Source organism: Carya illinoinensis, chromosome 11 (genome assembly GCF_018687715.1).
Source record: "Carya illinoinensis cultivar Pawnee chromosome 11, C.illinoinensisPawnee_v1, whole genome shotgun sequence".
Taxonomy (NCBI): domain Eukaryota; kingdom Viridiplantae; phylum Streptophyta; class Magnoliopsida; order Fagales; family Juglandaceae; genus Carya; species Carya illinoinensis.
The window spans coordinates 8,106,975-8,124,544 of NC_056762.1; the positions used below are offsets into that span (position 1 = coordinate 8,106,975).

The 17,570-nt window shown below is 35.0% G+C and overlaps 1 protein-coding gene and 1 non-coding gene across 9 annotated transcripts; one reads left to right on the forward strand and one right to left on the reverse strand.

Annotated features, from left to right (window-relative positions):
- Positions 1-11,125: 11,125 nt before the first annotated feature.
- On the reverse strand, positions 11,126-16,759 carry LOC122282568 (pentatricopeptide repeat-containing protein At1g74600, chloroplastic). Of its 8 annotated transcripts, XR_006230417.1 has the most exons (4): positions 13,738-16,758; positions 13,262-13,423; positions 12,578-12,639; positions 11,492-11,727 (listed from the first exon to the last, which is right to left on the reverse strand). XR_006230417.1 is itself a non-coding variant. In XM_043094504.1 (2 exons), the coding sequence occupies exon 1, from the start codon at positions 16,610-16,612 to the stop codon at positions 13,934-13,936; it is 2,679 nt and encodes an 892-aa protein (XP_042950438.1). In that variant the 5' UTR covers positions 16,613-16,759; the 3' UTR covers positions 12,457-13,423; positions 13,920-13,933. The 8 variants fall into 8 exon arrangements, 1 of the variants encoding a protein (XP_042950438.1); XR_006230419.1 differs by lacking the exons at positions 11,492-11,727; positions 12,578-12,639 and adding an exon at positions 11,126-11,322; XR_006230414.1 differs by having other exon boundaries at positions 11,491-11,727; positions 12,578-13,423.
- On the forward strand, positions 16,720-16,800 carry TRNAL-CAG. The gene has a single exon. It is a non-coding gene; the product is annotated as a tRNA-Leu (tRNA).
- The last annotated feature ends 770 nt before the right edge of the window (positions 16,801-17,570 follow it).

Consider the following 17,570-nt stretch of genomic DNA (forward strand, 5'->3'; position numbering starts at 1 on the left):
TCCATATTAAAATCTAAGAAAATACCCAAAATGAGATAAATCCTAAAGTGTAAACAGTAACTTTCGAGATATAGTCAAAAAATTGAAATGGAAACATAATGCTGTAGACGTAGAAAGAAGAGTCTCTCTTTGAATCCGAAAATGAAAAAAGAATAAAAATCCAAATGTTGACAAACCCAAAATGAAGACCAAACAAAAAACCTCAAAAGAAAATAAAATATGCCGCGAGGAAAAAAAAAACTCCCATTTGCAAAAACCAATCTACTAAAACACCAAGAAGCCGCAACTCAGAATAAGGAAAAAAAAAGTCCAAGAGAAAGAAAAATGAAAACAAAACAAAAATGCTGTCTGAAAAACCAAAAAAATAAAACCAAGTAAAAAAACTAAGAAGAAAAAAATTGCCATAATGCCTGATTCCCTTTTTATATTTCCCTCTAGCGTGCGTGATTCTCTCATTTGCAGCTCTTGGTTTGCCCAGTACTTCAAGCCTCCAGTGTGCGTGATTCTGCATTTCGTGCATCCATGTCCTAATTCGTAGCTCCATGCACTGATTGGCAGCCTGCAAGTCATTCGTTCAGCGCTTGCATTTGCACCAGCATTGAGTCCAAACGTGATTCCCATTTTGTTCCAACCCATAGTTTCTAGGCATGCTCCTGCACCCATATGTGTTCTGCCTCTATGCCGCAAATCCGTGCGTTCCAGACCTCCTTATCTCATTTTGGTTCCCATTAGATGGGTTCTTCCAACCCATAAATCAATTCCTCAATTTACTTCTAGGTCTCGCATCCACGTAAAATTATCGTCCCACTCTTTCTCCATGGCATGAGACTTTTTTTTTTTCTTTCTTTTCATAAATGCCCTGCAACGTATAAGTAAGATACAAGTGTTTAGTTATTTCAATGGTAAATATGAAACTTTTGTGTGCAAAATATTAGCATCAATAACTTTTCCATCATGTACTAAAATATGATGCATAATTAAGTAATCAACTCTTATTTGATGTAACAAATCACTCACTTAAGGAACTTAAGTATGCATTTCTAACACTTTATCAAGTAAGTGCTATGACGATGAAATTATCATATATGTCACACTTGGTTGTGCTCATGGAAGAAAGACATGGAACCGAAGTCAAATGTTGTGAAACCACGTTTGACACCAAAAACATATTATAAGGTAAAGATAAATGCTACGTTTATTGATGGGATGTTGAAAGTGTTGAGTGTACACAACGAGCACAATCACGGTCTAAGCCAATAGAAATTAAGGTTTTTTCGCTGCAATAGAGAAGTGAGCGGGTCTATAAAGAGAGTTTTAGATACAAATGATCTAGTAGAAATCCGAATGAATAAGAGTTTTGACTCTCTTGAGCAAGGAGTGGGTGGGTAAGAGAAGTTGTCGTTCTTAAAGAAAGATTGTCATAATTACATTGATAAGGCAGGTCACCTTCGAGTTAGGAAAGGTGGTGCTGGAGCCTTCTATGAGTATTTTGTTAGGATGCAATACAAGAATGTGTAATTTTTTTCACTAACGAATTTGGATAATGACAGAAGGTAGAATAATGTTTTCTGGGCAGATGCATAGAGTAGGGCAGCCTACGAATATTTTGGCGATGTCGTCACATTCAACACCACATATTTGACTAACGGATATAAGATTCCCTTTGTACCATTTGTGGGTATAAACCACCATGGCCAATCAATCCTTTGGGGGGGTATGATTGATCTCTAGTGAGGATACCAAAACGCTTACATGGTTATTTGAAACTTGGTTGAATTGAATAGATGGTAAAGCCCCAAAGGCTATTATCAGAAATCAAGATAGAACAATGAAAAATGCGATTGCTATTGCCTTTCCAAATAGTTGACATAGATTTTACTTATGGCACATGCTAAAAAAAGTACCTGAGAAGTTGGGCTCCCACAGTACATACAAAATCAGGTTGAAAAGTCAGTTGCTCAAGTGTGTTTATGAATTTTGGATCACTGAGGAGTTTGAAGAATGTTGGGATGTGTTAATTATGACATATAACTTGCAGGAGCATGCTTGGTTGCAATCATTATACACTGAGCATACCTATTGGGCACCAAAATTCCTTAAAGATTTTTTCTCGACTGAAATAAGTACAACCCAATGAAGTAAAAGTAAGAATATTTTTTTCGATGAGTATGTTCATGCTAGGACAAACTTAAAAGAGTTTGTCGACTAGTTCGATAATATATTGAGGAAGAAGATTAAAAATGAAAATGGGACAGATTTTCAATCATTCAACGTCATAATCCTAGTTGTATCTACCTCTCCACTAGAGAAAGTGTTTCAGAAGTTGTACATGTTTCAAGAGAAAATGTAACAAGTAATAGGGATGCTTGGTTGTCTTCCAGTTCTAAAACAAAAGAACAGTGTAATTGTAACGTACCATGTAGAAGATGAAGTTCATGTTGATGATTTTATAAAGGAGGTTACCCATTCTGTACATTTTAATAAGGTTGAGTGCAAGGTGAAGTGTTCATGTGGATTGTTTGAGATGAGAGGTATCTTGTGTACACATGTTTTTGCCATTTTGAAGAATAACTGAGTTTGTACGTTGCCCGAGAAGTACATATTAAACCGATGGAGGAAGGATATAAAAAGAAGATACCCTCAAGTTTTTTAAGTCTAGTGCAATCCATTTTGGCGAACCAGTGATTGCGACTCAAGAAAGTGTATTTAATGATTCCATTTTGTTTCAACTCTGTTTTGATATTTTGGTGTTGGCATGAACTTAAATCTAGTGGATAATTAATAAATTATGTTATATTATCTTCATAGATGCTACTTGGGGTGGATGGAACATAGCCAGCTCTAGATGGGGATTTTGGTTTATGATTTGGAGATGTATTGAGTGTATTTTGGATTGTAAATAATATATGAGCAACTGATTACAGTATAACACAATTGGGTAATGGGGATGGGATTAGCCAGATTGTGATGCAAAAAATATATATGTACTATGTTGTGTATTGTAAAAATGTTGATGATATTTTGGTATTAGGCAAAGAAGTAATTTAACCTATCCTAAGAAGTTAGCATTTACCAGTTTTGATTAAGGGTCAATAATGGTATGTTTTCCATTGATTTAGGATTAAAATCTGCTTGTGATAAACTCTAAATTGTGACAAGGTGATGAAGCTCTGTAGCATAAAGCATTTAACAAGGTGATGGGAATTGCACAATTTCCTTATTCCAATCTAGGGGCTGAGAAATGTTGAAGTAACATGTCTAGGAAATGTTATATGTAATGAGATCTTGAAATGCAAAGACACATCGGAACTTGTTTTCTTTTATGCATGGCTTTCCAATCATGTTATTTGCATTTTCCCAAGCCTCATAATCATGAAAAAAATGCTGCTATCTATATGAACAAATCCATCAAGACCGCTCAAGAACTTGAAATTCAACCATAGGTTCCAAAATAAGCATTTTTAACACTAAGTTGAAATTTTTTCAATTGAACATTTTCAACACTAACTTGAAATTTTACTAATTGTTCCAAAATACAAAACAACTATTGAAATAGTCCCCTACATACAATGTACAAAGCTCTCATTAAGCAAGGCTTCATTTCGATTGTATTTAGTAGAATGATATTAAAATGGTAATAACCTAATACACAAGAAGTAGTGTGTGTTCATGCCGAATGTTTGCCTGTTGTCTTTCAATATTAACTTGTTTGTTGTGAATTCGCAACTCCCTCTTCACAATTTGCTCCTCTCTTTTTTCAAGCTCTTCTTCATTTCTTAAAAACAGAGCTTCTATCTTTGCAATTTCTTGTTCATGACCTTCACTGTTATCTGCTCATTTGAAATACTTGTAGCATGGTAGTCCTTGATTATGTACAAACAAAGAATGGGTATGCCATGAAACGTTTAATTACACTGAAAATACGTTATACTTATGTATTGTACTTTGGACACTCAAAGAATAATCACCTATTTGATAATCTAAGTAGAGCTTTATGACTGCATATGCATGTTAGGTTATTCCTCTTCGAGTGATCAGTAAGAGAAGGTGATGAAACTGACGATACCATTCCAAACCTGTCACTTAATGAAGAAAATTAAATTTGTTAAGAAAATTAGTTCACTTCTACTTAGCATGTTTTGCTTGCGTGAATGACTAAAATATGGTACTAGGGAAAGTAATGATGAATTAAAGACTAGCATGTTACCTTTTTCTTCTACAATTTAACCACACTGTTATTTTACTTCCTTGATAAAGCCTAGCTTTTTATCAGTGAAGGCATGGATAGCTTAATGATTCCTATCTTATATTGTTTGACAAAGCAATTATAAAGAGAAGGCTTGAGCCAATAAACATAATAGGATATTAAATACGCATGGCAAAAGCAGGTGGGCACGTTAGGAAGAAGATCAATGCATGATGCAGCAATAGTATTTTCTATATTCTAAACACTAGGCCTGAAAACCGACCTAGGCGGTTTGGTTTTATGGAAAAACCGAAACCGACCGAAATATGTATTTATGCCTAGAAACCGCTTGACACCGACCATGGAAGGGGGGAAAAACCGGCTGGTTCACGATTGGTGGTTTGGGCCCCTTTTTTGGACTTTTTATTTTACACAGCAGATTATATTATTGGTCTTTTTTTTTTTCTCAATTCATCATCCAAGATCTTTCAATTCATCATCCAAGATCTTGTAAATTCATCAATCATTCATCATATTTAGTAACTACTAAGTTACTAACTACTAACTAGTAACTAATAACTATATTACTTACTACATAATTAAAAATAACTGCACTAGATGTTTAGTATTACATATTATAAATTTACAAAACAAGTCAAGTTGTCTTAAGCATAGCAAAATAAAAGTAAAACAATAACATAAATAAATGAAAACAAATTGTCTTAAAGACTTAAACTTAGCAAAAATAAATAAATCTATCTTCATGTTCGCTCATTGCTATTTCTAGCCTTCAATCTTCAATTGTCAATAGTTATCACATTCGATTGTGTAGCCAACTCTATAAGAATAAATAAGAATAAAATATCAAATGTTAGTGAATTCAGATTATGAAAAATACTTAAATTAAATTACAATGAAAACAAAGAAAATATTACCTGGTTCTACTACGAAACTCTCCACACTATCCATAGCCTCCTGGATATCAATGAGTGTTGACAAATGCCTTAACCGATTTTGAGTGCAAATAAGTGTCTCAATAGTTCTCGAAACCAACGAACTCCGAAAAGGATCAAGCACACGAACTCCCGTACTAAATGCTGACTTAGATGCAACCATGGAAACAAGCATGGTCAATTAGTCTCATGCAATCCTCACAAGTATAGGATAGTTAGCCTCATTTATTTTTCACCAAGTCAACAAGTCAAACGATGCGCTAAGTGCCTCACAACCATTTGATAAATATCGATCCACTTCAGTTTTGGTAATACTAGATCCCATGGCGGAAGATGCCCTATACTACTCCTAGAACCATTTGGTCTCAACTTTGCCATCACCTTCATTCATGGATTTAGATGTTAGAAGGGGTTGAGGAACCTGGGTACTCATGGTGGAACCGAATGTAGCATTATACTCTGCATACAAATCTGCTAATACCCGTCTCACATTCGAGACCAATTCCTTAGCACGAAACTCATCATGAATTTTCTTCAAGTGGAAAGTAAGAAGTCCTAACTTGCTTCGTGGATCAAGCACAACAGCAATTAACATGAACAAGTTCATCCTATCTAATGACCTCCAATACTTATCGTATTTGGTTCTCATATGTATGACCATACTTCTCAAACAACTATTAGTACTCTCGCTCAACATAATCAATTCAGTTTGGAGATCACAAATCTCTTGTGATATCTAAAAAACTGGTGTTGGTTGTCACATATAAAGATCTAGAAAATCTAGTAGTAGCTCCATAAAACATCTCAAAAAACTTGATAAACACCCGCACTATCTCCTACTCCCTATCTTTAGGAGGTCCCATGTGCCCATCATCAAAGTAAGAGAGAAAATTATAATCCTCACTCTCTATTTTTCTGAAAGCCTTTTCAAACTTTTCAGCCGCCTCCAACATCAAATAGGTTGAGTTCCATTGTATATGTACATCAAGACACAACATTTTCTTACAATCAATTTTTTCTTTTTCTACACATTTCTTAAACTTGTCTAATCTTGTAGGGATGAGCGCATATATCTAACTGCATTTCTAACCATTGTAATGGCATCATTGCACTCATTCAAATCCTCACTCATAATAAGATTCAATATATTAGCATAACATATCATGTGCATATACTTACCCCCTAACACATTCTTTGTCAAAAACTGTTTCAAATAGGAAATTGCAGTATCATTTGAACTTGTATTATCAATAGTTATAGTAAATATTCTATCAATGCCTCAATCAAGCAAGCATGACTTAACATATCTCCTAATAGTGTCCCCTCGATGATTAGGGATTAAACAAAAATTAATTATTTTTTCTGCAATTTCCAATCCTTATCAATGAAGTGGGCAGTTAGACACATATAATTCAAATTCTGTATCAATGTCCATGTATCTGTTGTTAACGAAATCATCATGCCACCATCTTTGGACACTTTTTTAAGTTTCCCCTTTTCTACTCCATATAACTTCCTACAATATCTTGCAACTGTGACATGACATGACACTTTAAACCGAGGTTTAAGAGACCAAGCAAATTTTCTAAATCCCTATCCTTCAACAACCTTAAATGGCATTTTATCAATAATTAACATTTCTACAATAGCCAACCTCGCAATCACTTCACTATATTTGTGAGTTACAAGAGTCCTTAATAGACTACTATCACTCTCTCCAACCCTCTCCTCAGGTGATGCCTCATCTATCAATATTTTTTGGTATCTATCTAAAGGTCCACGTTTATGAAGATTTTTATGACATGAAGGCAAATAATTTTGCATCGTTGAAGTTTCGTTCCTCTTTGAGTGGCAAGCGTACATCTTGCCACAATAATTACATTTAGCATTCGGATCATCTACAGGACAGCCCTCCATCTTCATAAAGTGATCCAATATAATCGATTTGTCTGTCCCTTTCCGTTTCTTAGATATTGGACAAGTACCACTGGTAGGGGCACTAGGGGGTTTTGATGTTTGGGTCTCCCTCATATCATCTTCCAAGTTAATTGTTGGTTGAGGTTCATTTGTATCAACATCAATCGGGGACGAAGAAGAATCCATCTAATATATAAAACAAAATATAAATGTTATATGTTTATAATTTATATGATCCTATACACAGTAGCTAGTTTGCAACATGGCAAACATCACAAGTCTAAGACTCTAATCTAGGTTGTTCACTCATCTTTCCTTATGAACTATTTTTAAACTTACAGAGTCATAGACATAGTGTATTTTTATACATTCAGAGTTATAGACAAATTCAAAAAATATATTAGATGCTCACGGGCATCGATATAAATTCTAAAAATATATTAGATACATACAGAGTCATAAACATTAGACAAATCCATAAATTCACAATAGCAGTACTGTTCGACTCTGTGAAGCCATAGGTGGTGTTGATCAAGTCAATCATAAACGTTTCACATTTCCTAACTACACACTCTCTTCATATTTCATTAGGATTTTTTAAAGAGTTACAACCTCATTTAATCTTGATTCAGATACATAAAAAAAAATGGTTATGCTCTTGCAAAACAAAAAAAAAAATATTAAGATACATAATAATAAGTTAATAACAATGTCCTCATTACCAAAAAAAAAATGATACAAGTTATACAACCATAAAGGGATTAACAATCACAGATTATATAATATATATATATAATTTATATATGAGAGGGAAAGAGATAAGAATGCTCACGGGAGTCACAGAGGCGTGAGGGTTCGTCTGCGGCAACTGGGGTTGAATGGAAGTCATGACTCACGGAGACGCCGTTGAATGGGAGTGAGAGACGAGAGTGAGAGAGTGAGAGAAAATGGGGGGGGGGGGGTGGCGTTGAAACAATCTGAGAGAGTGAGAGACGAAGAATGGAAGAAGAAAGAAAAAGGGAGGGGGGAGTAACCCTAACCCATAGATTGAGAGAAATGATGCTTTAATTTTTTTTTGAAACATTTAAAAAAAATGACGCTGTTTCATATGACATGGTGTTGTTTTGTGTAAGGTATATATAAAAGTTATATAAATATAGATGGTCGGTTGGTTCAGCGGTTTTCTGTAGGGTCGAACAGGGACCGAGCCGATTGAAGTCGGTTTTCATAATTTTCTACTGCCGGCTGACTGGTTCTTCGTCCATTTTGGTGTCCAGTGGTCAATTTTTGTCTGTAGAGGTTAGTTTGACAGTTTTCTGTACACCCCTACTAAACAAACATGAATGGGGAAAAATCAAGTTGTAATAGTAGTGGTTACAATTGAATGAAACTATCATTATTGATTTACATATAGAGCATATTATATGGTTTTGAGTGAAACAAAATATCTTATTAACCAAATACCGAAACATGGTGAATCCTAGTCAACACTATAAACAAAGTTAGAGGGTCAAGCTAAACAACAAGAACAGACTACAAGAATATGAAATCTCATAGCTGTACTACTGGCAAATGGATGAATGTCTAAATTTAGAATCCCACATTCCATCTTTGTACTAATTGGAATGAAACTTTGTATCACAATACGTGATTCCACCTAATCGTGTAACCATCCTCATACCCAAACAATAAGAGTTTGACCAAAAATTCATAGCAAAACTACAAATTAAATACTTAACATTAACAAAAATGCCCAATACATGATATTTGCTAATCATGTAACTTTCACATCCCACATGCTCAATCGCAAAATTAGAGAGAGAGAGAGAGAGAGAGAGAGAGAGAGAGAGAGAGAGAGAGAGATAAAATTTTAGGTTAGGGTTCACTTTTGTTCGTGCCTTGTTTAGGGTTCTGTGATCATGGATGAGAGGTAGATGGGTTAAGGTTTCGCTATTGTAAGGAAGATAAGGGTGAGGAAGGGTGAAATGCACCGTTTCATTTTACACAAAAATGCCCCATTTTGCTAGGTAGATAGGGGTGCATAATTCATGAGCCAACTTGACTATGTTTAGGTTTTTTATTATTATTTGTCCCAAATTATGTCTTTATGCATAAAATGCCTGTGTATCATTTCTTGCTTTAGTCGTAAAAAAAAATTATAAAATTAAATTCATCAGACGTGGTATATCAAATTGTAAAATTATTTTTTATTATAAAATAAATATAACGTATTCACGAAAATACATCAATTTGTAGGTTTATTTTGTAAATTTTTTTTTTTTTGGTTGTAGCACTTCTCATTTGTGTTAGTTTACCTCAATGTTTTAAATTTCTTTATGGTGATTATTCTAGTTTAAATACTGGAACAAAACATTTTGATATCGATGCATTTCGATGTACAATTTTGAGATTAGCTATATATATATATATTTATATATAGAAAACCACATGAGAAATTAAGGGATCTCACATGTTTTTCTTTATTGTCTTTTCTCATGTCTACTTGAAAGGGATAAAATATCCCAGGTCCAAATGAATCAGTCCCCGTTCACCATAAGGTACATCAAGATGCTATAGGAAGAGAGAGTAAAGGAAATGAGGAGACAAAAAGGGAAAAGATGTAAGAGGGAAAGAAATGAAGTGACAGAAAAGGAGATAAGCAACATAAAGCTGATTTTCTAACCAACCATCGACAAGAATAAAAGGAATTTGAGAATAGATATTTTGGGGGGGGGGGGGGGGGGGGGGAGACTTGAACAAGGCAACTCCATGAGAGAGCTTCTTTAGCCTCTAGACGAAAAGTATCAGTTTTATTATTTTCTCTACGCAATAGGGGTTATCGACCCCATTTATACAGTAAGCTATGAGAGATCATGAGGTTGTAAAATACTCCCATTTATAGTGGATTTTCCCCTCCAAATGACCCTTGGATGTAAGCCCTGTGTTGAATCATGTAAATTTGTGTGTCTCATTCTTTATTTATATTTGTTATTATATTTACTACAATGAATGTACGTGCGTGCATCGTACTACTCACTAGATCGCCATCGTGAGTTCTAAATGACACTGACCAAGGCTCAAGCAGCTATCGTGGACTAGAAATGACTCTTTCTCCATTTCCGACCAGGTGGTTACAAAACATACCTTAACAACCCTCGTGCCCAGTGACGGACCCACGTTATACCTGGCCCCTCCCAAACTTTTTTTAAAATATAACATACTCTCTAGATTTTATACATAATTATATAGATATAGAAAATGGCCCCCTTAAAAAACTTATAATCTCTACATGCTCTCTAAAATTTTCTAAAATTTCAATATATCTAGAAATATCTAGTCTTAAAATTTTGTTTAATTTCTATATATTATTTATTTTCAAGAATGTGACCCCCCAAAATTAAAATTAAAACTAAGTTTAGGAAAGATAATAAGCTTATTATATGAATCCCAAAGTTTTTTGATATACAATATTGGCTGGTTTCTTAATATGGAATCTAAAGTGGAAATTTAAGAAAAATTATTTAAGATCGATGATCTATATAAAAAATAACTGAGAGATTTTATCATCTATACTTCATTAAGCAAGAAAAAGAATTTATTTAAACTCTCAATTATAACATTATATCTTTACTGTGATATGAAAATATTAAACTTTTGCATGAAATCTGATAAAATATCTTACGTACTAGAACAAAAGATGATATTCTAAAAGATCCCTTAATAGTTTACATGAATAAAAATAATAATGGATAAATATTATTTCGTGAAATATTATCGTTAGAATCTAAAACATATATTAAGTTGTGTTTAGAATTTTATTGTATGTGTATGTAGCAAATTACCGAGATATAATTTTATATGTAGTTATATTTTTATAATTTTTCAATATATTTTTTTAAATTTACATAAGAAAAATGATGTTGGCAATTATAAGATGTGCAAGCATCTCCCACTCCCTTTGAAAAAGTAGGTAAGTCTAGGACCCACATAAAAAAATTAATTTTTCATTTTTTTTCAAATAGAGTGTGTAAAACTTACACATCCTACAACTATATCTAACATTATTTTTTACAAAAAGGTGTCGCATAGTAAAAAAGTTGAGCCCCCTCAACACAATTACTAGTTCCGTCATTGCTCATGCCCCTCCCCCGCGTCTTTTCCTTTTCCTTCTCGAGTTTCAAACTTGTAACTAAGTTTCTGCATTTATACATATCCTGTGTACTTGGACTATGCATTTTTACTTGTCCTCAACAAAACTTTTCTTACCTATAAGGAAAATATATGAAATCGTCAAAAAAAAAAAAAAAAAAAAAAAAAAAAAACCAAAAAAACAAAACAAAAGCTAGCAAATGAAGTAAGAGTATTGATACAATCATAAATTATGTAAGCATAACGCACTTCTTTAAAAAAAGAGTAAAATCCACTAAAAAAAAAATTATTTTTTCATGTAGATCTCATATTTATTTATTTTATTAAAAAAGAGTACACGACGCTTATGCACACTATGACTAGTCATATAATTTCTTACAAAGGAATTGCTCATACTTTCCAGTCCGATCAACCCAAGCTCTAACATCTTTAATGTCACGTTAGATTCATTTTGGAATTTGAAGTTGTCACAAATTTCCAGTCCTACTACTTTGACCAAATCCACCGATGAGGGTTCCCAACCTAAGCCACAATTAAAATGGTTCACGGAAGCATGAGATTGGATTTGTTTAAACGACTTTCAAACTTGGTACAAATCTAATAAAAAATTAAATTAAAAAGGTTAGGCTTTATCACGATAAAGATGCATCGATTAGACATGATCAATTGATAGTCAACTCGCAAAACTTGCAACTAATCCACATGACACAAATAAAATGATCATTTTGAAGATCTGGGGATTGCAATCGAATCAAGATCTATGAATCGATTTAATATTTAACCTCCAATTTAACATAAAAATCTCTATTTGGGACAACTAAACACCATGTCTTGTTAAAGAAAACAGGGGAAAATACACTTCAGTTAAAATATACATGTATTCTATAATAACTGTCTGTCTTTTCAAAACACCATACATCCATATCTATTCTCTCTCTTTACTCCAAACCCCCCCCCCCAACCCAATAATCAAAATTTGGAAACTCTTTTTCCCCTAAACATTGTTTTCTGCAGTGCTAGTCCTTCATCTCTTCTCTGATCCAAAAGCAAGAGCAACCACATGCTAAGAACTAAGAAGAGCATATCAAACTCTGGTGAATATCCTTGCCTAAATTATTATCTTTGTATCTTTTCGTTCTTTCAGCCCTTTGATAGATAATATCCCTATTCAGACTACAAATGAGTTAAAAAGAAAAACAAAAACTAGAAAAAAAAAAAAAAAAAAAAAAAAGTCCCATTAAACACATAAAGAGGAGCAAGCTGTAGTGAGAAAGTGCAATATAAAAACTGTTGTAATCAAAAAGGAAAAATCATGTAAAGAATACATGTAGACTTTTCGCCCTTTGGGCCTGATTCTATGACAGGGTATTACCAAGATGCACGGCAGCGTAGTAGAATGCAGCCACATTGATTGAGCATAAAAGAATTTTAAATCTGTGGAATAAGATTGAAGATACAGAAACCAGCAAGTCATGGAAAGGCCCAACATCAGTTGGAGCAACAAGATATAATGCAATAAGATATAATTGTAATATTAACAATGTTGTCGTTGACACGAACCCGTTTCTCTATGCATTCAGTATACTAAAACCATCATAATCAGCTAGTATTGGGATGAGACCGCTAAAATTATGACCTAGATGTAAAATATTGAGCAATAGAATAGGAAGCTCATCCATAAAGTCATTATGGTATTGAGTTGAATATTTTATAAAGAAAGCTTAGTAATGTCATTTTGCAGGATCATGCAATTTGACGTAGTTACACAAGTTAAAATCAGTGTTTTAACAGCCCCCATTTAAGCTGTCTTTTAAAAGAGGCAGGCTTCATCAAAGCTCCCTGCGCCTCCATCTTTGGCCGTCATTGTCAAATGTTAAGTAGAAAGGATTATATATTAAAAGGGGTAGCTTGTGGAACATAGATATAAAATGGTATAGGGTGGACATGTATGAGACACATGATGCCCCGAAGTAAACATACGCCTACACCAACTTGCATGTTTGTATACCAAGATTAGAGTCAAGGAGCATAAATACAATGGGTCTCAAGGACTTACATGTGTACACAGTATGACAAGCTCCTCTAGCCCAAGCGGGTCTCTGAGTCACCCCTTTTATATCAAGTGTCCAATCCGTTGGGGTTTCCGCAGGTTATCATCAGATCAGCCAGATTTAAGGTGAGCTTAATGCTGGTCTTGGTGAGATATAGACCAGTTGTACTGCAAGGAAGTGCTATATATCAGCAAATTAATGTGTCATGAGTGAAAATATTTCTACATTTGATCAAGAAAGTTGGGCTTCACCCTAGAATATTAGTCTAGCTGTCATCTAACTTTTAGTCCCCAAGGAATACGAAATTGAAAAAGAATATAGATGTCTGTAGGCTCTAAACTGAAAAGATTAAAACAAAGGGAAGGAATAAGAACACGAGATCAAACCCCATCTACCACAGTTAATATACAAACTAAAAATGCTGAATAAGGAGAAAATTGAAAAAAAAAAAAATACAAAAGCCCTTTAAGGCATGTCTCACCAGTATGCATTTTTGGACAGAGCACAACCTCTCATTAGTTAAAATCAGTCCTTGTTGCTATACTTTCTCATGAGACATCCATCAACTTTCTTGGCCCTCCAAATTGTAAGGGTTTCAATTCCATTTGAACCTTACAAGGATATAACACTGAAAGATCTAAATCTCCAAACATCAAGACTCACCACTCATGGCAACATCACACAAAGCTCCAGCCAGGTTCCTTCTTCACCCCAGTTCCCTTCATCAGGCTTCTAATCTTCAGGACTTCTTCCCATTGGCCCACATCCGCGCAGATGTTTGAGAAGGAAACATAAGCTCCAGCATCACATGGCTCTAACTCCATAACCTTTTTGGCTGCTAGCTTCCCAAGCTCAATATCTCCATGTACTTTGCAGGCAGCCAGTAGGGTTCCCCAAACCAAAGCATCAGGTTTGATAGGGATGTCATTAATGAAGCTTTCAGCCTCTTTCAATCTCCCTGACCGACCAAGAAGATCGATCATGCAGGCATAATGACGATAACCAGGTTCAATCCCATGGTCTTTTGCCATCGAATTAAGATGGATATAGGCTTCTTCAACCAATCCATTATGGCTACAAGCCGATAGAACCCCAACAAAGGTCACTGAATCTGGTTTAATTCCTTCTTTCCTCATAAGGTCATATAACCTTAAAGCCTCAGTACCTTTCCCATGTTGAGCATAGCTGACAATCATAGCCGTCCAACCAATCAAATCAGGCTTCTCTATCTGATCAAATGCTTTGCGGCATTCTTCTATGCTTCCACACTTTGAGTACATTGTCACCAGTGAACTTCCAACAGAAATATCTGAATCCAAACCCATCTTTGCGATGAGGGCATGCATTTGAGTTCCAATATCTGATCTATTCAAAAGTGCAATGGCACCCAACACAGATGAAACCGTGAAAGAGTCAATGGCCAAATCAGCCATGAGCATATCAAAGAACAGCATAAGGGCCTTTTCAATGTATCCATTTTGGGCATAACCTGAAATCAAAGAAGAGCGTGCAACTTGGTCCTTTTGAGGTAGCATATCAAACACACTTTTTGCCAATTCAAGGGTTCCACATTTTGAGTACATGGTCACAAGTGCACCACCAACAACTACATCTTTCCCAACTCCAATACGAAGAGCATAACCATGAATTTCTTTACCTTTCTGTAAAGAACGAAGAGCAGAACATGCAGTTAAGGTTGCAGTTAAGGTCATCTGATCAGGTACAATTTCTTCAAGCAGCATTTCACCAAATAATTTAATGGCTTGATCAGCACATCCATGTTCTGCAAAACCAGCAATCATTGAAGCCCATGAAACATTGTCTCGTTCAAGAATTTGCTCAAAAACTTTGTGGGATTCCTCCAAACTACCACTCTTTGAGTACGTTGTGAGAAGCGCACTACCTACTGAAACATCAGAGACTAATCCGGTTTTAAGAGTGTAGCAATGGATCTGTCTCCCCAAGTTTAAACAGCCTATAACGCTCAAAAGACTAGAAATACAAAACTTATCTAGTCTCAGGCTTTCTTGTAACATCTTCCGAAATATTTCTAGTGCTTCTCCAGGATTCTGATTCTGAGCAGAAGCAGATATCATTGCAACCCAGACAACGGGATTCTTTAGACTTCCAACGTCTTTGAAGACCAACATAGATAGATCAAACTCTCCTATTTTAGAGTACATGTTGATCAAAGCAGCCCCCACTGCTGCATCCGAATAGAAACCAGCTTTTAATATCCAGGAATGGACTTGGATTGCCTCTTCAATCATGGCCAGCTTAGCACATGCAGTAACTACACTGGTGACAGTGTAGTTGTTTATTTCTACACCTAGTTCTCTCATATCTTTGAAAAACTTGAGGGCACAAGTAGAATCGTCCGTCTGCACAAAACCAGAGATAACCGTAGTCCAAGAAACCACATTTCGAATCGGCATCTGCAAGAACTCTTCAACAGCTTCTCCCATAAGTCCGCACTTGGCATACAAGTCAACTATAGCAGTTTCCACAAAGACATCTCCTGCACCACATTTAATCACCCACCCTTGAACTCCTTTTCCGACATCAAGTTCTTCAAGAGCAGCACAAGCACCTAAAATGCTTGAAAATGTGTAACTATTTGGCAGAAACGATCCACAACACATTTCGTGAAAAAGATCCAAAGCAACCCGGTTCTCTCCATTTTTAACGGCCCCAGAAATAATAGCATTCCAACAGACGACATTCTCACAGAAAACATCATGAAACACCCGCAAGGCATCCTCGAAGCTGCAATTTTTCGAGAACAAATCTATCATTCCAGCCCGAACATAACCATTCGAAAAGAACCCATTTTTCATAGCAAGTGAATAGACCTGCTTACCGAATATAGGGACCTGAAAAGCAGTACAAGCTGAAAGAACACTCCCATAGGTAATCTCATTGGGCTCGAAACCCAATGAATGCATCCTACAGAAAATCTTCCACGAATCCTCGAATAAATGATCTTGATTACAACCCGAAATAAGGATATTCCATGAAATAACATTTGGGCTAGCCATTGTATCGAACAACAGGAGTGCATCAACCATGCCCGCGTATTTACAATACCAGTCCAGTAAAGAGTTCGCGACAAAGATGTTAGAGTGTAATGCAGCTGATTTGAGCAACTGGGTATGTACAACTTTTGCAACTCTGACGCTACACTTTCCTGATTTTCTATGCTCACGGAAGAAGTGAAACGGGTCAAAAGGAATGAGATTTTGTCCATGTTCGGCGAGAAAATTTGACGAGTTTTCAATAACGGCAAGCGAGGATACGAGTCTGGAAGCGAAACTCGGGAATTTTTTCCCCAAGTTTTGGCCGATGAGAAAATTCATTTGGATTCATACAGAAAGGACTGACGAGATTCACGTAGAGGTTTTGAAGAAGAACATGAAATTGAGTTTTTACCTAATTATAACTGCCACACTCGGGTAAGGAGTATGTCAAGATGGCCGAGTTGGTCTAAGGCGCCAGTTTCAGGTACTGGTCCGAAAGGGCATGGGTTCGAATCCCATTCTTGACACATGTTTTGATAGTTTCCCACTTTTTCTTTCACTTCTAACTACTACACGTATTCGTAGGGCTGTAATTAGATTGAGTAAAGAAATTGTCGTATAACCGTTTTAAAAATATATATATATATATAATTAACATAAAAAAATTAATTTTTTATTAATAAATTTCATTTTTTTTAAAATAATTATACAATATTTATGTACTTTACGATTGTATATAAAATTATTCAGTTAGATTTATACAAAAATCTTATAAAATCGAGTTTCGATAATTTGATATATCATATCAAGATGTATTAATTTATAAATTTTTTCTTTTATAAAATTTAATAATATATCAAATCAAATATTTATTATTTGTGAATATGTGATGGTTGGATGTATTGACCACTTCATCATTATTATCATTTCTCTCATGTGAATGCTTGTAAAAATCACTCACCGAATTTGATAATTCTCCACTCACTCAACTCTTTGAATTCATATTAAATTTTTGTCCACCATATATTTAGGCCATCCAAGGGCACAATAAGGATTGAAAAAAAAAAAAGGAAAAAGAGATCTAAGCTTAAGAAGAATACAAGATGTGGACAAATCCTTCATTATTAAACCTAGATGGAACATCCACAACTCCAATTGACTTTGGTTCTAAGAAAGCAAGAAATATCTTAAAAACAACAACTTCCACGCCATCATTATTGTGGGAAATGCCTCATAGATTTGAAAAGTTATCTTGAAAGGGAAATCACAAACCTCTTTGATCAAGTGTTTGTGAACA